This window comes from Podarcis tiliguerta, assembly GCF_965153285.1.
Source record: "Podarcis tiliguerta genome assembly, chromosome: 6".
Taxonomy (NCBI): domain Eukaryota; kingdom Metazoa; phylum Chordata; class Lepidosauria; order Squamata; family Lacertidae; genus Podarcis; species Podarcis tiliguerta.
Window position 1 is genome coordinate 34,101,068 of NC_139539.1, and position 23,945 is coordinate 34,125,012.

The window sequence follows — 23,945 nt, forward strand, 5'->3', positions numbered from 1 at the left end:
ACACAAAGGAGCCAAATAAAGGGGTATAATACTACTTACTTGCTGCAAGCTTCACAATTCTAAGAATTGCATTATGTATTACATTTGTACCCCATCTTTTCTCCCCAGAGCATACATGAGGACTACACCATTTCATTCTCAAAACTGCCCTATTAGGGTAGGCTGAGTGGGTGCAGCAGGCCAAAAGTGAGCTTCAGGGTGAAGTAGGAATTGAAACCTAGGTGTTTCAGTCCAAGTCCATCGTCCTATTCACTGCATCACTCTGACGCCACACATTTTCTAAAGCACAGTTCCCCAACCACCCCTTAGTGTTCAGGTCAGGGGAGACAAACCCAGCAAGTATTATGTCTAAATTGGTTCATACAACTGAAACTTCAAGCAACATTTCTCCAAATCCATGCAGATGCACTGCTGCTTTTTCTCTCCCACCCCTTCTCAGCTTTATATTTAATTCTGTGCCTCCCTCAATTTTCTTTAGCTTTTACACTTTATAAAGACAAATAAATTTAAGGTTTGAAGGCAAAAGTTCACATTCCTCTAAGCACCGTTTCTGATATCCCCTGGTGTGCCAGCTCAAATTACAGTGGAATTAGTATTATATTACACTATCTTTTATGTTCACTTACTGTTTAGTTGACTCATACAGAACAAACCTATGCGGCATAATCCACTACTTCCTTGCATGACTAAAAATGGTTCTGTATTGGTCCCTAGCCACCAGATCTAGAATACTGTCCAGAACATGCGACTAGAGCTATAAAAGCAGTGTTCAGTTATCTACCATGTCCCAAGAAAGTGTTGGAAACTGGCCCCTCAGGAAAGGCTGGCTCCTCTCCCCAGGCTTGTCGGGGCCTGTCTCCGGTGACCTACCCTGGCTGGCATCCCGGCAGACCAGGGAGATCTTGATAGGCGACACCTCCCTGATGAAAGCTGCACACCCCCTTCCCCCTTGCATAGCAGCAGGAGAAAGAAAATCAGTCAGAAAGTCTATTTCATCTCTACTTTATTTCTGACTGTAAAAGGTAAAGGTACCCCTGCCCGTACGGGCCAGTCTTGACAGACTCTAGGGTTGTGCGCCCATCTCACTCAAGAGGCCAGGGGCCAGCGCTGTCCGCAGACACTTCCGGGTCACGTGGCCAGCGTGACAAGCTGCATCTGGCGAGCCAGAGCTGCACACGGAAACGCCGTTTACCTTCCCGCTGGTAAGCGGTCCCTATTTATCTACTTGCACCCGGGGGTGCTTTCGAACTGCTAGGTTGGCAGGCGCTGGGACCGAGCAACGGGAGCGCACCCCGCTGCGGGGATTCGAACCGCCGACCTTTCAATCGGCAAGCCCTAGGCGCTGAGGCTTTTACCCACAGCGCCACCCGCGTCCATTTCTGACTGTACAACTGTACAAAAACATGTCTGCTCGCTCAGTCTTCTCCGAGCAACTGCATCAGATTTCCTTCACACAAGTAACAGGAAGGTCTCATATTACACAGAGAACAAATCCCTGAAACATCCTATCCCACGGTTAGTCCCATCATGTGATGTAAACATCCAGCTGCTTGTTCGCAGCTGCGCAGTACTCATATCCCAACAGAAAGATGAACAATCCAATGGCTATCCCCCAACACTTAAAAACGAACCTGCTCAAAAATTCTTGAGTGGTATTCCTGACTTATCTTTGGAATTCCCTAAATGACTGCATTAGCAATGGTCCCTTAGGAAGGAGCTAAAACCTCTACCTTGCAGGCTTGTATTTGTTGTCCTCCTCTTCATCAGTGTCACTGCGGATGGTGATTACACTGACTGGGGGGCTGGGAGTGTCTGGAATGACTATGGGCTGGTGCTGCTCCTGCCCCGGAAGGAAAGCATTGGAGGAGGAAGATGTGGCACGCAGAGGGCTGCTCCCAATTAGAGAGTAGACTTGAGATGGAATTGCCTCTAGTGTAGATGCAGGCCTACGGAAAAATACAATGATGGTTATCATAAGCAAATACATTGGTGGGCAATATTGACACTCCCTTGTTTTAAAGGGATTTATACTAGCTTGACTAGTGAAGTTTAAAGGACAATGTACAAATCAGTACAAAATAACATCAATTAGAAGTCACAGGAGGCCCATATCAGTGAATGTCCCAAACACCGCTTGAGATTTTTCATACTACATGTTTAGATGGCTTATATTAACTATTTCTAAACTACAGAAACATCTGTAGGTGCCAATACAAGACAGTTCTCAGAATAGGACTGCCAAAGTAAGATTTAACCCAGTTTTAACTTTATTGCCATTAGGCAACACACAGAGTCTAAATAATATGGGTCTGTTTGAAAAGTGCTTTCTCTCTATTTTGTTTAAGAACCATCACACTGGGAAGAAGTCCTTACTTTGTGGCACTATGAGATGGCTGTTTGTTCTTCTTTGCTGGCACGACATTATTTTGCTGCTGCCTCACAACATGAGCCACTCCAACATTCAAAGGCTGGGTTGTAGCCAGAGTCACATGGTTGGTCAGCAAAGATGGCTGCTGCATGATTGTGCTGTATTGATTTCCATGTGAATGAGCGTTTCTAAAGGCAAAAGGAAAGAATGCAGAAATGCCCATCTTAGGTACTGTAGAAAAGGCATCAACTCATTGAGTAGCTTTCCCCATTTTGTGCCCTCCTCCAGATAATGGTGGACCACCCCAGCCAGCCTAGCCAAGTTAGAGGTCACCAGGAGGTAGGGGAGACTGCCCTAGAATGCATGATCTGATGTTTGTCCTTGGTTTGCCAATCTATCTGAACAGACAAGCACCACAAGCTTCCCAAGAGGGATGGGGGGGGAGAATGACATCCTTAATCCTAGTAGATTATCAATAAAGTACAGTGCCCTTTTTCCAAAAGCCACAAAAGAAAAGAACCCAGACAGGTCTTGCATAGCTTTCAAAACATACTTAAACTTCACCAAACTCAGGAGAAGGAGTTCCATTGTCTCACTGCCAATTCTACATGCACTCATTATACACACACTTGAAACACTTGCGTCAGGCATACAGGTATCAGAAGGCAGAGGTCAAGACAATGCTATTAAACAAGTGATATAAGCATGGATGGGCAACCTATAGGCCCTTCTGATGCTATGGACTACAACTCCCATCAGCCCCAGCCAGTATGTCAGAGATGATGCACACCTAAGAAAATCTGGAGGACCACAGGTTCCACACCCCTGTTATACAGAAAATGAGATGAAGTTTCAGTGCTTATTTTACATCTCAAAGTGGTGCAAAAGTTCAATCATTCATTTTGGACAAGTCACTCTTGAGGCTTGGGAAACTCTGCTGAATGGAGCGGGCTGCGGAGGCAAATCCTTAAATACTAGGTGGAAGCAACATCCAGACGTGGAGCTCCCACTTGCGGCATTTGCCTCCACCCTATTTTCAGGGATTCCTCCCCTTCTCACTGCACTACTGTTCACCCCAAAGACTGTGGAGGGGGGGAGGAGGTCCAGTCCATGGGAAGCCAATTCTTTTAGGTCCAAGAATCTACCTGCATCTCCTTGTGTTTGAAGCCTCAAAACATGTAATGTGGAAAGATTACATCAACTTTTCTGCTCACCTCCAGTCGGCCAACTGCTGGTTGCTTCCAATTGTCTCTGGAATCACAGCTGTAGGCTGAACAGAATTGTGCAGTGCAACCCCTGGAAGTTGTTGCCAGGTAGAAGGCAACAAGATCTGCTGGGTGCCTCCAGGCCAAGCCTGCTGCAAGACAGCAAACAGAAAAACAAAAGGTTTACTAAGATTAACATTTTAAAGACTGGGGAAGAAAAATCAATTTGTTCAAAGTAAAAGAAGTAAGTAGACTGTTAACTTGCAGAGATAACGGCATGTGAATGCATTTCTACAAATAATTTTACAAAAGGAAGTGAACAAGTTCTTCAGGGATAAAACACCCCCGTCTTCTCTGGTCACGTTTACATCACAGAGGCTACCTGCACAGAGTTTGATGTTCATATTGTACTGCAGAAAATGTATCAGAATGCATCTAAGCAGCTTAGTGACAGGCTTGGGATTCGGGGGGGGGGGGTGATTTCCAAACTATTGGGGTGGGTGAGCCTTGGGGACTTCAGGACATGGGTGTGTGGGGAGAGGGAGAATGAGTTTTTAGTATTATTTTCTACCAATGCCAGTGGTTGGTTATCACATGGGAAGGAAGTAAATGTACACAAAAATATTTTGCCTGAAATCTGCCTTTTTGGAGTTACCTGAATACCTACCCTGCTCACCAACTAACTTAGTATACCAGCTCACAGATGCTTGCACAGTGCAGCAAACTTGTTGCACACAACCCATGCAAGGATCTCTGCATCCACACTTGGAGAACAGATATTGGTACAGGGCAGGAGGGAAGTACAGCAGGATTGGCTGAGTCCAAATGGTTGGGGAACAACTGCTTTGAAGATCACACATTATAGAAATAAAAAAGTTGTGGGTATTCCAAAAGGTAAAATGAACAAGAATAGAGTTTCCTTGCCTGCGTATGAAATACTTTGGGCAAATACCCTAAAGAAATCGATAACTTGCTATTACAGTGGCTTTAGGCACATCAACTGCACATAAGATCCAGCTATTAGAATTGCAAGAAAATTTGGCTCTCAGGGGTTTTTAAGTATCTTCAGCATATATTTTATAAAAAGAATGGCTATAGATTACAAATGAAATTTAACTTCTTACAACTATTTCTCAGTTACCAGGGTCTACACATTTTAGACAGGCTTTAGAGGCAAACTTTGTTTCTAGTAGACTCTGGACTCAGCTGCGTTGGCAAAGAAAAAGCACTTTATATAAGTTGTTTATGCCTTCTACCACTACGACACCAGATGGTGCTGTGGAGTTCCATTTTTGCCAACCCAATTTCTCCTAAAGTTTGCAATGCATTGAACTGAAACTCTTCTTTGATGTGTCTAGTGTTAGGATTCTTGCTCCGTGTTTGCAGTCATGAGATTGTTTTCTATCACATGACTGTGTATGCTTTCATTCCACAATGTGGGAAGTGACGGAGACAGGATGTTTTGATGTTACTGTGTTCCGTGAAGTGGGACATTTGTCCTTTGTCTCTTTCTCTTTGCTGTCTGATGAGAAAGAGGAAGGAGCTAAGTCAGAATGCCCCAATTATATTATATGTAAATAAAGTAGATTAGCCAAAATGCTGAGCTATTGAGTCTGTTACGCGAACTGTGAATACTCTGCAGGATCGCTAAGCGTGCTAATGCCTTTTGGTATCAGTCACTGTGATGTTCGGGCTGGAGAAAGCTTTTGAAGCTCCCGAATGACCAACCAGATGCCCTACTTTTGAAAATTTTGGTGGTAGCCCCTAATAGGCAATGGATTTTAGGTATGCTAAAACCAGGGCTGAGCGATATCTGGTTTTCACCATTGTGGTATATCAGCAGCTAATCATGATATTCCAATATATCACAATGTTGGAAATTGGAGATCAGGCATAGGGATGAGGGTAGGAGCAGTCACAGAGATTGGGCGGGTGGGGTGCTTGCAGGTCAGGTGTGGGCATGAGGGAAGGAGCAGCTGCAGGGATGGGATGGGTGTGGTGAGGAGAAGAGGAAGCAGAGTCACCTCCACTGCATGTAGTTTGAGTGGGAGAGGACTGGGGGGTGCTTCAAGCTGCTGTCAGGGGGGTAGCCAATGAACATGCATATCCACTGTGGCTACGGCAGCTTTCCTGCTAAATAAAGCTGCTCTACCTCAGTGCCAGGGGAAGATAGTACCATGGTGGCTTGAAATGAGGACTGTCAGCTCCCTTCTTTTCCCTCGGCATAAGGCATGGGCGCCAGATGCAGCGGGGGCTGGGTGCTCCAGGGCCCCCTGTACATTCCTCATGAAGTGGCCAGGCACCCACAATTTTCTGCCCCAGGTTTGCACATGCCATGGGGGAGCAGGGGAGAGGGAATCCGCTGGGCACGGGCCAACATCAGAATACTGCCTCGGCAGCAACACTGCTTTGACTCTCCTTTTCACCTGACCCAGGACCGGTGGTGTGGCTGGATGCAAGGGAGCTGGCAGCTGGCGCACACAAAGCCCTTAACACAGTGGTGTCCAAACCTTTTTTCAAAGGGGGCCAGATTTGATGAAGTGAAGGGCAGACCAAATGGCCAACCAAAGTTTACGATTGAAATTGTTGAATTTTTAAGGATTTTACCCCAAAGTTGTTGAGCTTTTTTAAGGTTGAAGTTGTTGAGGAAAATAAACTGCCACAGGGGCCAGATTAAATTGATTGGAGGGCCGAATTAGGCCCCCGAAACAGACTTTGGACATGCGTGCCTTAACAGGAAAGAGCTGCTGCCATGGAAGTGCAGCTGCCACTGTGACGACGACGACGCCTCTCCACCCAGTGCCAGAGCAAAGCTGAAGCTGGGGGTGTGAGGGAGCCAACTGCTTCCTCTTGCACGCAGCCCACTACAAGAGGGGTGGCAACGCTGCTGCCGTCAGCGCCTCTACTTCACTCCACCCCCAGGTCAGACCTGACTCGAAAGCGGAGATGCCTCTCGGAGCGAGGAGCCAGGCTCCAATGAGGGAACCGGGGGGTGGGGGCCTTGGTCGCGCCCCATCTCAAAATTGAACCCGGGCGTGTGGCATCTGCACACACCACGGGCATGCTGCCATCCGATGCACACAATCATGCGATATTGGTATTGCCTTGAAATCGTCTGCCCTGCTCTCCCTTGTGAGTGATACATTGCTGTGTATTGCCAGGTCAAAATTGTTATCAGAGTGCGATTTCAAAACTGATTTTGGCCAACATATTGAAAAAAATCACACAGCCCTAAAACAGACCGTAACATTTGTGATGTTAACATGAAAAAAGTGACATAAAATTAATTGGGGGGGGGTGGCAAGGGATGGGGCCCCGGACCCCATGGGTGAGTTCCGTGGACCCCTAATTTGGATTCAGCCTCTGTGGCTCCACTACAGCACTTTCTGCTCTGCAGACAAAGCAAGCAGGGGTGGCTCGTCTTGTGGGACATAAAAGCAGCAATAGCCTCCTGGTCGTGGAGTTGCTGGGAAGGAGAAAGTAGGGATCGTGTGAATGTACCAGTAGGAAGGAAGGATTGGCTCTGTAACCAAGTCCACACAACACCAACCTTGCAGTCACCTTTTCCTTCCTGGTAAATGAAACCAGCTCCATGGCTGAGAAGCTATTGCTGTGTCTCTGCCCTACTGAGCGAGCAACTCTAGAGAGCAAGAGATTCTGTTTTGTGCCCACTGCTAAATGACAGTTTACAAGGGGAAAGTGTGGACAGAGTATATGTTTCTAACAACTCCTCTCCCTCCAAATGATGACACAAAGGCTGCATCCTGATGTAAGGCATAGCCTGCTGAGATTTTCAGAAGATACTCTGCATTTTATTGTGGTTGTGCTGTTTTCTTAACTTAAAAAACAGATTAGTGTTTTATAAAAGGTAGTTGTTTTATTGATGATTTGTTAATTATTTTATATAATTTGTTACACATTTGTGATGTTCTACTATGTTATTTATTGTATGAAAGCCACTTTGCAACTCATGTGAGTGAAAAGCGGCACAAAAATACAAAAAAAGCGAAATCTCTACTGACAGCTTCTTTAAAACCTATTCCTATGGTAGACTTCCCCTGCTCATCACAATTAAATGTGTAGTGATCAGTTATAAGCTTGCAGCACTTTCCATATTTAAATTCAAACCCATCCAATAACAGTGGTTTCCCTACACAGAAAGTCTTCTTAAGATACAAGTTCTGCAGTATATATATATTTTTAGAGTTCCACACATATGGTCAAACTGTGAAACCATGCACACATGCCATTTTAAGTTGACATATTTCTGCAATTAACAGATCTACATTACTGGTTCCAAAAAGAAGCCTTCAAGCAGAGAACTGCTAACCCCTCTGCCAATACAAGCGGAATAATTAAAAAAAAGAGAGAATTATGTTAAAAGTCACACCATGCCTCTTTCCAAAAGCCAACACCTGCACAAGACAAAGCAGAGAGTTTAATACAGTGCGAGATCTAATGTCCCACCAGGAGGCAGAAATCGGGCCTTCCAAGCGACGAACTGCTTGACAGAGGAGGGACAAAAATATGCAAAGCTTAGCAAATGGCTAATGCAAACTTAGATGAAGCGGCAAAAGGGAGAAGTGTTGAAAGCACTAAAGGTGAGCACTTCAGGCAAAAGGCTATTAGAAGCCAAAATTCAGAGAGAAAAGCAGGATCCAAGTAGGCAGGTGGATTTAGTCGGGAGGTGGGGGGTGTAAATTCGGTCATTGCACCACACAAGTACAGAAATTAGTATGGGGTGCAAAATTCAACATTTCAAGAATGTAAGTTTTTGTCTGTGTTTTTAAAGCTAGTTTTTAGACCTTAAGGCTGCAAAGAGGTTTGAAAGAACACAGGCAGTGCCTGGTGAAATCAAAGAAAGAAGTGGGGGGGCCAATCGCAAAAGGATTTTCAAGTTGTCAGTGCCTTGCAGAGCTCTTCTCCCCTTCCCATGAGCCAAAAGAGAATTGAATATATATACAAAGTGCTTAATTTGAATGATTTATACAGATCTTATACAGCTTTCCTTGTCAATGAATTTTGATTAAGAGTATATACAGTCGAGTATATACAACGCTGGATTAAGTATTCTACAATGTCCAAAGAGGAATGTACCAGATTACTGGATGAGAAACTCAAGTCTTTTACAGCAGCTAGTCACAGAACATTTAGGTTCTGCACATGCATCCATGTTTCCACAATTGAAATTCAATCTGAATTGAATGAGGGGAGGCAGACAGGAGACCTATGAAATCTTTTAAGTTGTCTTTTCAGCACATGCAATTATATAACCTTTAAGATCCCATCCTGTCTGCCTTCTTACACTTGCTATGGTGTAAACAGCAATGCCAAAAGAAGCAGTTCCTCATCTGGTGAGACTTTGGTTCTGACCAGAGCCAACAATGCTCCAGAATGTATCTATTTGAAGATAAAGATGCTCATGAATTATCACTTTAAAGCCACAAAAGACAACGATGTATGTAACAAATGGAAGTGTGCTTTGCAAGACACGTGAGGACACCAGGGTTTCAAGTGCACTGCAATGTTTCCATAAACTTCACTGATCTGATTCTGGAGTTTCCAATTGACTGTTTTTTGGCACCTACAGTGTGAATTGCACTGAAGGTACCAGTCAAATTCAGACAGAGAAAGAAAAATTTGAAAATGGACACTTCCCTTAATATCTCCAGCACGTTTAAGAACAAACTATCCTGAGAAACAGTTTAGAAGGTAAGAGCTCACCTTTAATCTCAACCAAGAAATGCAAAAGGAACTAAAAGTATTGGTGGGAAGCAACATCTCTCTGAGGATGATGCACGCTGCCAATGATTGGTCAGAGGTAATGAAAAGCCAGGGAGAATTGGAGGTCAGCATTGTTCAACAGAGGTTAAGAAATCTGTACTGTTAAAGCCGTTTATTAATAAAGTATTTGCCGATATTAGAAGTTTTCAGTGCCTGAAACATTTCTACATGCGAAGAAGCTTTAAAAAGCTTAACTTGTCAAATCCTGGCTGCCCAGATGCGTATGGCAGAGTCAACCTAAGGGCCATACCCCTTGTTTTCAATCAATAAAATGTTTAAAAAGATAGGAGAGTAAAGAAAGAAGAAATACAATTACCACTCTTCTCAGACTAGGAGAAGAGATTGATCAACACACTAGGCTAGTAAAGAACAACAGTCAATGGATCTGGATTCTTTACAGAGCAACACTAAACATCAGAGTCAGACAGTGCTTCAGCAATGTTGGGGAGGAAAAACAACGAGACATTAAGATGTAGCAAGAACACAGCCACAAGATGGCACATGCTTCCATGCCCTCTGCAAGTCTAAGTTAAAACAAAAACTCCGTTAGTGAACACAATCAAGGGAGGCAATTACCAGTACTGCAGCCGTCTGTTCTACTAGCGCTGGCCGGCCGGCTGCGCAGTTCAGAGTAAAAGGCACCGCATACTGCGGCGTGATGGTGGCTACTTGAGGATGAAGAGTTGCTACCATTAGTGGTGTACAGCTTCCCTGAAATGTAGATTAGGCAGTGAGTGAAACAAATGTACTGAGGAAACAGGCCCAGAAAGGCTTTCTCCGCAAGGAAACTAGTGGCGCTTTTGAGTGGCTTGCAGAACTCATGGGTATGCTCTGATATAAATATGCTTTTCTATCAGCTTAATTCGGTATCTCTTGCCTGAAGTGATATTAAGTGATATTAAGTACTCCTGAATTTCAGTGAACAAACTTTTGTGTTTACCGCACCTGAGACAATATTAATCCTGAGGAATATCTAAACTAGTGCAGGGAAGGCTTGGAAAGACTAATAGCCTCCAAAATGTCCTATTGGACATGTAAGATTGCAAAACTAGTGTTCAGGTACTTTAAGATAAAAAAAGCAATACCTGCCTGTCCATTGACTTTGTTTAAATAAATAAAAGGCAATTCAATGATCAGAATAATTTCATTAAACATCTCCACAACCAAACTGACTTTCTAATAGATAAGAAGAATTGTTTTGTTGCACTTACAAAGAATACCATATTGGATTTCTGTTGTGCTAGTTTGAGTAATTCCTTCCACAATAATTGCCTTCCACAATAGATATAAAAAAGGACAAGTTATAAAGTACATCTTTCATTTAATCATGCCTGACCTGAACATGTTTGCAATGATATCACCCAGGTCCCATGGCAAAGACCACAAAATTATATTAGCAATTTATGTAACCATTAGGCTTCCTGGATCTTCTGGTCTGAAACAAACAGGACTGTTGGTCTTACCTGAAATGTATTTTTCCTTTGAGTGATAAGGTGTTCTGTGGTGGAATATGAGTTCCCTCTAATGCTCAGAGGCAGAATTACAGCTTGTTTAGAAGATTCTGCTCACATCCAAATAGTTTATGACTGTCCAATCTGCTACAGCCCAAACGAACCACAAGAATATAAAAACAAACAAGGAAAACATACAGGAAAAACACTGTTCAGATGGGGTCTAGGGGCTTCATTTTGAAGTGCCAGAGAGCATGTTCTCTCTTGGCAACCCACTGTTTCTTCACTACAGTGTTGTCATACGTAAAAGCACATAGTGAAAAGGAAACTACAGAGAGAAGTGCTGAATAGCAAGGCAAGGGATCTGAAGTTTGAGTCTGGCATCAATTAAGATTAAGAGGCTGGCATCCAAAATGAATGATGTACACTGCGGCTCCCTTCAACGGTGCTCCCTTCTCTACATTGCTGGTCCACCACAGACAGAGACTTACGTCACTGAAACTGGTACCTGTCCATGCAGGAAAAAGATAGTTGTTTCCTTATATTCGTAGCCAAGAGCATTCTTTCAAGCTGGAAAGAATCACCTGCATGTGACTCTTTGGAAAACCTAGAACAAGATCGAAGTGACAGAATAAAATGGCTGGTATTGGTTGCAAATATCTGTAAGAGTGTCAGTCATCTCTGTGTATTGAACCTGGATTCAACTAAAATGACCTTTACTACCTTCTCGCCAAAATGTTTTCGTCCCACACAGGGTTCCATGGAGAGGTTCAGATGACAAGCTTGATCCACATTCCAATGGCACAGCCACAAGGTGCATCTCAGTACCACACCAACCACCAAAGTCCAGGAGAAAAAATGTGTAGAATCCACTGAGTTGTCCACTATAAGTACACCTTCAGCAGAGTCTTACAGAGTCACACTGGATCCTGTTGAGAATTGTCCAATAATTCTATACAGCCACAGAGAAGCATGAGAAAGTACAAGTGCAGCAAAAGCACAGTTGATGCACTGGAATCACATTCCTTCCTGAGACCGAAGTCCAACTTGTCCATGTGAGAGTCTTCAAACTGGGCATCCCACACAAACTAAAGCAATCATAGTTCCAATGGCTGGGAGCTTTAGCTGATCCATTTAAGTCTGATCCATTGTGGAAACTCATTGGCATACCGGGCCAGTTCTTAGTATAGTCCTCTCTTTTTTCCAGAGTTTCGAATTTCATTTAATGGGAGAAAGGGACAGAACTGACATATGATTGAACACATGCAAACATGAGGAGTACTGAAAACAGATTGGTTCATTCATGTTCCATAAGTTGGAAATAAAAGAGGCAATTCCAATACATTTTATTATTTCAAGGAAAAGTTCCAGAATATACACAACATTTACTGTTTGTAGCATCTAAGCCATGGAAAATACATTTTTCTTCCACTGGAAGAGTCAATACTTCAAAATAAAGAACCGTTCAAGATTCAAACAGAAATTTACAAAAATTGACAATGCATTGTAGTACTTTTTCATTAACAAATACTAGTTTAATATTGGGACTAATCTTTGAAACAGTCCTTAACCACTGTAGGGCTAGCACTTCACAAGGGATAGCTTTATGAATGGCTATTCCAGCATCTCACTGATTCTTCTGAGATGGTCAGAACAACAGGACTTTTGAGACCAATTTTAGGGCCTAGAACAAGCACCAATTCCAATCCTTCTGGGCAACAGTAGCATATCCTTTTCAGATTTAGCAATCTGATTGATATCAAGGATGGGAAACCTACAGCCTCCCAGATACTGTTGGGCTCCAGCAGCAGGTTCCACATCCCTGGAAATAAAAATGTTTATTTTTAACTAGCATCAGCCCCTCTTTACTTCTTGAGCAATTTTCTGTGGACATTGCAGAAGTGAGGTACAGTGGTACCTTGGTTCTCAAACTTAATCCATTCCAGAAGTCTATTATTATTATTATTATTATTCCAAAACCAAAGTGTTCCAAAACCAAGGCGTGCTTTTCCACAGAAAGTAATGCAACATGGATTAACCCATTCCAGACAATTAAAAACAAAACAGCAATTTAACATGAATTTTACTATCTAATGAGACCATTGATCCATGAAATGAAAGCAATAAACCAGGCTGCAATCCCAGTATCAAAAACTGGCAGTGATCTGCCCATTGCCATTGGAGGGGGGAGTTTAAATGGAGGCGGAGGAAAAACATTCAAACTGGAGGGACAAGGAGTGCGTGTGTGGGGTGCGTGTGGGGTGCGTGTGGGCTAACTAGATGCGGGAGAGGGGAGTTTAAGGGAGGGGAGGAATATTAAAAAGGAAGCCCTGTTAAACAGGTAAATCATGAAGGAAAATCTTAAAACGGAAGCCCTGTTAAACAGGTAAATTGTGAAGGAAAATCTTAAAAAGAAAGCCCTGTTAAACAGGTAAATTGTGAAGGAAAATCTTAAAAAGAAAGCCCTGTTAAACAGGTAAATTACGAAGGAAAATCTTAAAACGGAAGCCCTGTTAAACAGGTGAATTACGAAGGAAAATATTAAAAAGGAAGCCCTGTTAAACAGGTAAATTGTGAAGGAAAATATTAAAAAGGAAGCCCTGTTAAACAGGTGAATTATGAATGAAAATATTAAAACGGAAGCCCTGTTAAACAGGTAAATTGTGAAGGAAAATCTTAAAAAGGAAGCCCTGTTAAACAGGTGAATTATGAAGGAAAATCTTAAAAAGGAAGCCCTGTTCAACAGGTAATTATGAAGGAAAAGCAGTGAAGTGTCTTGTAAACCAAGAAATCTTTAATAATTTTTTTTAAAAAAAAACAGTCGGCAAGTGTCCTTTGTAATAATAATAATAATTATTATTATTATTATTATTATTATTATTATTATTATTATTATTTATACCCCGCCCTCCCCAGCCAGAGCTGGGTTCAGGGCAGCTAACACCAATAAAATAATAGTAAAAACATAATAGGGGAAAGGAGTGGGGGGGGGACCAATTTAAAATACAGGTTAAAATGCAATTTAAAATGCAGCCTCATTTTAAAGTAGGTAATAAATCTTAGCCTCTAGTCTTCCTAATTTCTGAAGGGCAAGTGTCATCATAAGGCAAATCATGGTTACGAATACCAGTCCTAGGAGTTTTCACAACAGGTGGAGTAGCCTGCATAATGCAAAGAAACAGCCTAGGAGAAGCAGCACATTGTTTGCTTTAATCTTTGGCCATTTGAAAGTAAATGAATCTATTCCTCACTTACAGCACAGTTTTGCTGAGATAAACAGTGCAGTTTACAACAAAGATGGCAACTCTTTCATACCCATTGTCCATGTTACTCTTCCTTTCATAATATTCACAGTCTCTGCCAGAAGCTGCCCAGGATTCAAGTTCCTCCATTTTGACAGCAATGCTGGTTCAGTTTTTTACTTTCAGTACGTCCAATGAAAGGCACTGTTGGCTTACTGAGCTGTTTCCTGCTCTCATAGCTTTGGTTCATCTGATTGAAGACATTTAATATGGTGTGATCCTTTGGGACTGTGGCAATTTCTTCAACAAGTCTGTGCTCTTGTCTGGACCTGTGCACGTGAAGGCAGACTCCCTCCGAGCAAAGTCAGACTTCTACAAATCCACCAGAATAATTACGGCAACAGGTACCCTCTCCTCATACCATTGTGATTATTATTTCTATTATATTACTGAAGCCTTTTCCATTTGCCTTCTCTCTCGGGTGAAGCTGAGGCGACGAGAAGAAATGCAAGCCGGTTTATCCATAGGCTTGTTAAGATCCAGAGGCGTCATAGGTTTTCAGAGAAGAGGCAGGAATGGTGCCTATTAGAAGGAACTTCCTCAACCTCTGGTCCTTCGCTCCAGTCATCAACATCTGAAAACTCCTCTTCAAACACAGCATCCTCAATCTTCCAACTGCCTATAGGCAGAAAAGCTCTTACACTTCTTGTGTGCCTTTCCCTTGGGCCACTTGAATCCCATAGGTCAGCTGGTACAACAGCAGGAACTGCTGGAGCCAGAAGTGATACTGGAGCCAGAAGTGATACTGGAACAATAATTGGCTGCGGAGCTTGAGCAGGCGCTGCCAGGAGTGTGAGGCAATGACTGCAGGTTGTTGTTAGGCACCCAACAGCTCTTTAGTAAAGTCACCTAACAAGGCTCCTTTAATCTGGAGCAGCATTTGTGGAGTCAACTGAAGCTGCACCCAAGTAAGATTACTGGAAGTGCTAGGCAAAGCCTGGAAGAGAGCTAAATTACAGGGCAAACATGGATTAGAGGTCATGATGATGTTACAGAAAGCAGCTGTGAACAGGAGCCTTATGAGGCACAGAAATGGCCTGAGATAGAAGCAGCAAAAAAACAACCCCAAAAAATCCTCTTCAAAAGGTGCCACAAGTCGTGACTGGACCAACATTACTTCCACCCCTCAGAAAGGGCCGCCTTATCTCCAATGGCCTGAAGCAAGCTGTAGGAAAAATATCCAAACTCCCTCCAGCCTGCCTTTTTACTCAAAGCAGATAAGACTTCATTAGACCTAATGGAGTTGGATTAGAGCAGTGTTTCCCAACCTTGGGCCTCCAGCTGTTTTCGAACTACAATTCCCATCATCCCTGACCACTGGTCTTGCTAGCTGAGGATTATGGGAGTTGTAGTCCAAAAACAGCTGGAGGCGCAAGGTTGGGAAATGCTGGATTAGAGGACAGCCTCAGCAGAGATTATCCCACAGTGCCATTGGATTCTGTTCCACAATGTGCCTTCAGCCACCTCCAAATCAGCAGGGCCATGATTTGTTAAAGCATGCTGGAACTTAAAAAGGAAACTGTCACCACAAGAGGCTTTTAGCTGCCCTAAAGACTTTGGCTTTAGATTTATGTAGGTTTTTGTCATTGCCCCACCCCCCACCCCGCTCAAATGTGGCTGAAGTTTTCCTCAAGTGCTGCAGCACTGGCTCAGAGCGAATGAGGATAATCTCCAGTGGGGGTGGGAAACAGACTAAGCTTCTGTGTCTTATGGCCAATGGCTTTGCCAAACAGCTACTTAAAAATGGTGGCACTGGCTGGAGCTCTGGGGAGAGGCAACAATGGCAGAGTGTCAGCATAAGAACCCAACAGCCACTAAAACACAGAGGAAAAACTGGTTTAACTCCCAAGGGCCTGAAGTGGTAGGGAAACGGCCACTAAGGAGAAAAAAAATGAAAGGGGGAAGCCTTTCAAAGAGTCACGGAAGTGAGTCAAGTGACAAGGTGAAAAAAGCAAATGTAGAAGGGATTGAAACAGTCATGGAAAGATGCAGGAAGGGGACTGCCAACCAGACCACACACAAAAAATTGTCCCTCCCCATAAAAAACCCCCAAAGCGAAGTTTCTTATTTGATATCAAACTCACAAGATCTTCCTTTCCCCTTTCGTTGAAGATGTGGCAATTTAGTTTTAGAATTCTTTTGTTCCAGCATGGGGGTAGTGGATTCTATGAAAATAACCACACGCTGAATGGAAATCGCTTCCAAAACACAAGCCTGAGCAAATCTGAATAGCCAAGTGTGAACCCCAACTGCCTCAGAGTGAAGGCAGAAGAAAGCCGTGCAAGGTGAGTGGATGTGAGCAAAATCCTCTGAATAAGCTGCGATTCTGTCTTTGAAGGCTAGAGGGAGCATTCACCCCACCTGAGAACATGTTCACTCAAAGAGAAAAAATCATGATTAGTTTTTAGCAAAATACAAGTATTCCTGGAAGCAGATATCACTTTGGTTTTTCTAGTAGGATATAAAATGGGATTAGAGTTCCAAAATAATATATACTGAAATCTAATTATTTGATATCATCTAAGCTTTTACGAATACAACATCACAAAATGAAACAATGCAGTTGTAACAAGTATTCTTGTTATGAATGGGGGCAGGGTAGAAAGAGTAAGGAAAAGGGAAGAGGAATCGACTTGGGACTCAACGTAGCCATATGAAATATTGCACTAATTTTTTAGCTGATTTTCAGTTGTGAACACATTCTGCTTTGTGTTGGTTTTTTTTTTTTATCTGTACCTGTGAATGAAAACTGCCTAAAACTCAGGACTTCATTTATAGCTAAGGATTTAAAAACCACTCCGCATTCAGATAATATGTGAGCGGTGTAGAAAAACAGAGTATCCATAATAGAACAGTATTATAAAAACTGAGAAGAATTTAAAACAACTTATTTTAGCTAAATGGGTTAGCCCATTTATTAGCGCCAAACCTTTAATGTAGATAGATGATTAGATTAAAAAACAGACTAATTTCCATGCTTTCTTGTCTTGTCTTTGGTATTGGAAGGCAGGACTCTGCCACCCAACTTTGAGTCATTTCTGGTTCCCAACTTTAATCTAGAACAAACCAGTAATTGTATTCGGGGTAATTTACTGACATTTTAAGGGCTCTCCTTACGTTTACCTGTGTGAGAACTCCGGACTGGATCTGTAATGGCTGAGCTGCTGGTGCCTGTGGCACAATTGGAACAGTGTTGTCCATCCTAACAGGGAAGCCAGAATGCTTTGTGGTTGCCTGAAGACCAGCTGTAGGAAATAAAGAAAAGAGAACAGTTAATCTACTGCTTTTAATTATCTGAACACTTTTCAGAGCCCACTTACCAACAAAAGAAACAAAGACAAAGCAAATAATTACCGACACCGAGAAATGCCTAAGTCTATCTACACACTTGGTGCAGAAGACCAGCTGTACAGTCTAAGCAATATTTTCCTGGAATACCACCTATTCAAAAACACCTTCCTTTGTGGCGGTGGAATGCCACAAACCCATTTACTGATTCTGCTCTTAACATTCAGGTCATAATGGCATTTGGAAATTGGGATGCCAGCTGTTGACTGAGAGGTATTGTTAAAATAAAGTTTTTCCAGCTCCATGAGAAGCTTCATCCCAGGCTGCAGCTACTGCAATCTGGAAACTGGTCATCTACTGCTTGGCTACTGGCAATATCTTTGTATTTTCCAACTTTACTGAAAGTGTTTTTTAAGAGGCCAATATGGAGTAATGCTCAAATAAGATATAGGTATATCTATAGATAATGTAGCTACAGCTCTCTCTGGGATGTACAATGTGTGGCAATGCAATTTGAAATAGATTTCAAAACATGGGGAACAGACAACAAAGCACCATTGCTCTACAAAATAGAACAACTGTAATTCCACACATACTACTGATGAAGCCAACTTTGGCAAGAGGTTGGTTCTATCAGCAGGCTACTGCAGTTGAGCTCACTCAATAACTTGTCTGCTACATAAAGGTCTGTAATGGAGACTCATGTGCCTACTTCAGTAAAAATAGCTGTACATCCACAAGAAAGCACTCTGTGCAATACTCATGAAGGAAACGGGGGACCACCCTGCACACGACTTCTGTGAAAAGGGGCACAATATCTGCACCCTCCCTGGACTCGCTCAGTAAGAAAGGTGTGATATAAACTGAATACATAATAATAATCCCCCAAATCCAACTCTATGTGAAACAATAAATCCAAGTTTGTCCGCAGCAACCCTCAAATCATCTTGGATTCCTCCACTTAGCCTGGAATAAGCGTAAGCGAAACCATTGCTCAGCTGCACATTGTATCCTATTTTACTTATTTCAAAACTTTCAGTTTTCAGAATTTGTATACTGAGCACCATGTTACGAGTTTTACTTTTAACTCTTAAAACATGAAATGTGTCAAATTATACCTTAGTGGCATATATGTAATATATGTGCACCTTGGCTGTTATAGCTTTAAAACTACTATATATTATTTTTGTAAATAGTATGGAAAGACCCCACACACACACACACACACACACACACTTACTTTGAAAAGCAGGAGGACACACAATGAAAGTTTGCTGAAATGGATCCGTTTGGGTGCAGATCTGAGTGGTTCCAGGCTGTAAGGAAACACTCTGCTGCGCCACACCAGTAACTGGTGCTGCAGATGATGGGTAGAGAGCAGACTGATAATTCAGCAGTGAAACATCTGAATTTGCCAGAGACAGAGTAGCAGCAGCTGTAGAATTTGAAGCCAACACACTAGCCTGGAAAACAGGAACATTCATCATTAGAACCAAAACATGTCTTTTGCTCAAGCATTTGAAAATCAACCACAAAAACCAATACAAAAGAAACGCTTCAGGCTTCCCGCTCACTTTAACCCAACTTTCTGTCTCGTTGACATTTTACAGACCAGCTGGTGAGCAGTATAATACTAAACAGCTAGTTAGCTACAATGGGAAAGGGTGAGGGATGAAGGCAGGTCACAGGAGAGCTGCTCTGAGAGGTCCAAGGCCATGGTGAGCTTTAAAGGTCAATGCCTGGAATTGGGCATGGAATTCATAAGGAAGCCACTGCATAGCAGTAGCTGCCTATTACATATAGCATTGATTTCAGACTAAATTCATGATTACTAATCTAGAACAACATCTAGATTAAAGAGAATCACTCCAGGAAATGACAGAAGCAGTTTTTATTGGTTTTCATTCCTAACAACAACAACAACAACAACAACACAGAACTAATTACCTGGTGGTGCACAGTATTGAGCTGGTTGTTGAAACTCATGGTGAGGTTTGTGCTTGTGTTCGGTGCAACATGTGTTGTGAATGGGCTTTTTATCTGATTAACTGTGTCATACATATTAACTCTTCGCTTGCATATCTCCATGTTCTGAAAGCAGGATTTCACACTAAAAGGAAATGAGATGTCAAAGATTTGTGTGGCTGTGAAACTGTAGTTAGTTACCAAGCATGTAAGGCTATGTGTGCTATGCTTCTGCACCTTATTTTAACATGCATCAATATAACCATGAGTGCCATCCTCCCTCCATCAAAATCCCGAAGTTCAAACACTAATGATCACGGATTAGGAACCAGTGTTTATCCAGATGTTGCTGGACTCAAACTCCCATCAACCCCATCCAGTATGGCAAATGGTCAGGGATAATCAGAAGATGTAGAGCAAATACTCTAGAAGGCCAGATGCTCCTGATCCTAACAGTATGCTTTTGAGGTGGCTGCTAAGCATCCACTTTATATCTGGGATATAAAGATTCTGACAATGAGAAATCAAAGGTGTTGGTGGAATAAGTAGCTGCAATAACTTTTTTTTTTTAAAGTAACTCCACTTTGGAGTAAATACACTTTGGGAATTCCTTTGATTAAATCAAGTTTGCTCTAGTTTGAATTCATTTTGTGTTAATGTGAACTTCTAGAAGGCTTTCATATGCTTTCTTTTTTACTTGTCTCAACCTTGAGGGAGGGACAGGCTACAAGAGTGAATGAATAAATGAACGGACATTGTTTCAAACATCTGTCAGAAACTTACTGGTTGCTATGTGGGAAATCCAGCAGATGGTTCATTGTCACAAACTGATGGTTCAAAGTCTTCAGCGGAGTAATTCTCTTATCTGCATCAATTGTCAACATTTTCTTTAACAAATCAATGTACTCCCTTCGATCCGCCTTCTCTGCCAACATGTCTGTTCCCTCCAAATCTGTAGACATATTTACCTTGTAGGAGAAAAAAATTGGAACTTGATCTCTGTTGCATAAACCATTGATTTTATAGCAGGGAAATTACTAGATACACAATATACATTTATTCTAGGCTCTCAGAATGCAGAATCATTTCAACTTTAGACTCAGGATCTCATTCCTTCCGCTTCTGATTTCTCTAATATATGGATGTTGGGGGGGAAATCACACTTATGTTACTTAAAAGAGCATGTTGAATAGAAGTGAAAATGAAATCTTACTCATGTTTACTCAGAAATAAGACCCAGTGAGTTCACTGGGGCTTACTCCCAAGAAGAGGGCACAGAATTGCAAACTTAATTCCTGAGGAAGGGAATATAATTGATTCCTATGTAGAGCAAGTGTAAAATACTACTGCTCTGGGTAATTATGCTTGTAGTATAAAAGGCATCATTATTTTTCTCAGCAGCTCACCTGCGCCATGTCATCCAAACAGTTGAAAATGTACTTCCGAGCTTCCTTTGATTTTATTCCCGTCTCTAATTCATGTTCCTCTGGAGTCTATCAAATAAAATACATGTTACAAGCAACTCTAACAGGGTTTTAGAGTTCAGTGCAATAAAAGCAAAGCTAGGTCAACAAGCAATCAGCCATTGACAAATGGAATGCCCTATGAAGCAGAAATGATAGGCCATCATAACCTTGCTACCTAAGCTTGTGAAAAATGACACTGTGCCAAATTAATGTTCTCATCTATATTCTCAAGGACAAATACAAGCCAACCTGAGCAAAGTATCAGATATTTTACAAGGCAGCCATAATGTGAAGCTTCAGATGTTTCTAAACAGTAGTTCAAACTCTGAAAGGTGATTTTTAATCACTGGATGGCTTTACAGCAAAGGGGATTCCAAAGGTGATTTTCTGACAATATATCTTTTAGCAAAAAGAGGGTTTGTCACTGAAAAAATTTCTGAGAACTAATGTTAATGGCCTTAAATTTTCTAATAAGATGTTATTTTGCTGGTGACAAAGAGAGCCTTCTGTGCATGAATCTTTGTAACTCTCTAAAAGTGCTCTCCTTTCCTGTAACATTCAGCTGAAAAAGTTAGTTGTTTTAAATTGTTTTTGACATTGTTTTGAAAGCTGTAACCCACCATAGGACCTTATGGCAAAGAGCAGACATTAATTAAATTAATACTAAAAAAAATGAATGTAATTGAAATCAAGAATATTTTTTTTTTAAGTCCAGCCAAACGGAAAAGACTTGCTCCTGCATACAAATTAGTCACACCAATAGGTAGCTCTCTTTATTGTAACTGTTTCACTGGATGTGCCCAGAGAAGAAATGCATGTGCTCAGTAGTTAAGCCCCACTGAATCTAATGGGGCTTCCTCGAAAGTAAATGGGGTTAGGTCTCCAACCAAAGTTACCTTAACCTAGCGGTGAACATGCAATAACTAAAGGTTTTTCCTCTACATAAGCTGCAAATACTGCTCTTACGACAATAAATTGAATGTCTGAAAAAAAAATAAAAACCTTTAGTCTCCACAATGGGTATCCCAAGTTTGGATCTCTGTTAAAAAACCTGCTTGTTTTCGTTCCTGCACTCAGTAAGTACTCAGCTGGAAGTCCTTGCGTTTGTGAAATGTAACGAATCTGAAATGGAAAAAAGAAGTAATCTATGATAAAGGCAGAATGCTGTGTAAATAGTTAAATGCATTTCCTTCCAGAGGAAGGAAAATATACAGTGGGATCTTTTCTTTTTTTTAAACTGCCTCAGTCAATATTCACTTAACAGATTACCATGCTGAGGCAAATACATTTCTTTGCAAACCTTAGTTGTTTAATATATTCTACTGCATTATCCAGTTCCAACCATATCTTGCGTCAGATTCCCAATTTCTTGTTAGGGCTGAACTGATTTCTAGCCTGGACCCAGGAAACAATCATTTCCAGTGGATTCCAGTGTGGTGTCAATGAACTCTGATGGCTCCACAACGTCTTGTGCAAGCATCTCAGAGCTGGGGCGTTGAGAAGGCCTTGTCCCACAAGCAAGGCACAGAGCTTAAATGCTCTCACGTGCTGGGTAACCTGAGCAGACCTGGTGCTCTACTTGCCTGCATTTAATTTGTGCAATTTTAACCAGCCTACTTTCAACAGCATATGATTAAAATCAATTGTACTGTATGTCCAAACCAGGGGTCAAGGTTGTTTCACTCCAAGCAAACCACGTCCAAGGTTTGTTCATTGATGCCACTATAAAATGTGATTTGTTCGTCCTGAAGAAAAGAATATAGCCCAGACCAATGGATTCATGGTAAACCATGAACAAAGGTGTAATTTGAAATGGCAGTTAAAAAATGTGTGTGCCTTGATCAGAAGGAACCACATGACCCCCATCTACGCACCCAAATGAACATTCAAAAGAGCTGAGGGGGAAAAGTACTCATTGAGCTGGTCCCACCAAGATGGACAGGCCAGGTATCTTGAACTGCAACTTTCTAAAAGTATGCCTGTAGTCATCTTAAGCAGAGGTAGGAGGGAGCAGCACTGATTCAGGCAAAGCACAACATCAGTGAATATGTCCCATCCTCCTTCATCAGCAGAGAGGTGTTGTGATGGCCAGGGCAGAAGTCAGAATGTCAGCATATTATGTTATCTACCAGTAACCTATCCATTCAAAAGAAGTTTATACAGTTGGGTGATTTATATAATTCTGGTCTTAGGTACTGGAACTGAATGAGGCAATGCAAAGCACTACAACTAACCAGTGCTTCTCGCATGTGTCCATCTGAAAACAGTAGGACTATTGATCTAATCCAGCTCTCTAGATCAATTGTACAGTGCTCATGAATTAGATGTTTATAATCCAATCACAAATGCATTTGCAGTGCAATCCTAACATTATTTCCTCAGAGGCAAGCCTCAATGAGTACAATGGCACTTATTCCTGATTGAATCTGCTTAGGACTGCAGGCTTAAATACCATGAAATCAGCTTAGGGCACCTTTTTGTTTATAAGAGTGTGGCTAAATTTGGACAGGCATTATCAAGTGCTAAAGTGATATTAAATCCAGTTCCAAATATGAATTCAGATTTGAATGTAAACTATATAAATATCTACACAAACTTGCCTGATCATATTCTGATGCTCCTGGGTACAGTGGCCAACCAAGAAACAGCTCAGCTATCACACAGCCCAGCGACCACATATCAATAGCTTCACAAAATGGCAAACCAAGGATGATTTCAGGAGCTCTGAAAAACATGCAATAGTATATTTGATTACTAACAACTTCACAAATCCCATAAACTTGACTGAATTAAAAAGTTTATCAAATGTATAGCCAAGAATGAATGAGCAAAAGTGATAGCAAAACCAATAATCAGTGCTATGGCATCTTAAAGACTTAAAACATTTAATACAGCACCCCAGATAATGTATGGCATCTGGTAAAGTGTGCTCTGTCCTACAAATACTTATACCATAACGACGTTCCTAGCCTGTAAGGTGCTACAGTATTCCGTTGCTTTTAGTGCAAAAGAGTATCATTGATCACCCTCTGAAATCTATCAAAACTGATACAATTATCTCAAAGTACATTTTTTTTCTTTAATAAATGGAACTAGCAATACACATAGTTTCTGTA

At 41.8% G+C, this 23,945-nt stretch overlaps 1 protein-coding gene across 10 annotated transcripts in view; it reads right to left on the bottom strand.

The window, feature by feature from the left end:
- HIPK1 (homeodomain interacting protein kinase 1) overlaps positions 1-23,945 on the bottom strand; it is a 44,330-nt gene that overhangs the window by 9,029 nt on the left and 11,356 nt on the right. For 4 of the 10 annotated variants that reach the window (XM_083447177.1, XM_083447174.1, XM_083447180.1 and 1 more), the window contains 11 exons: positions 23,430-23,553; positions 21,832-21,951; positions 20,770-20,856; positions 20,147-20,331; positions 19,346-19,508; positions 18,639-18,861; positions 17,234-17,355; positions 9,934-10,068; positions 3,583-3,725; positions 2,374-2,556; positions 1,731-1,946 (listed from right to left, as the gene is read on the bottom strand). In XM_083447177.1, the coding sequence (XP_083303303.1) occupies positions 1,731-1,946; positions 2,374-2,556; positions 3,583-3,725; positions 9,934-10,068; positions 17,234-17,355; positions 18,639-18,861; positions 19,346-19,508; positions 20,147-20,331; positions 20,770-20,856; positions 21,832-21,951; positions 23,430-23,553 (1,701 nt within the window). The remainder of the gene's footprint in view (positions 1-1,730; positions 1,947-2,373; positions 2,557-3,582; positions 3,726-9,933; positions 10,069-17,233; positions 17,356-18,638; positions 18,862-19,345; positions 19,509-20,146; positions 20,332-20,769; positions 20,857-21,831; positions 21,952-23,429; positions 23,554-23,945) is intronic. The other 6 variants (XM_083447178.1, XM_083447176.1, XM_083447181.1 and 3 more) reach the window with 3 other exon arrangements.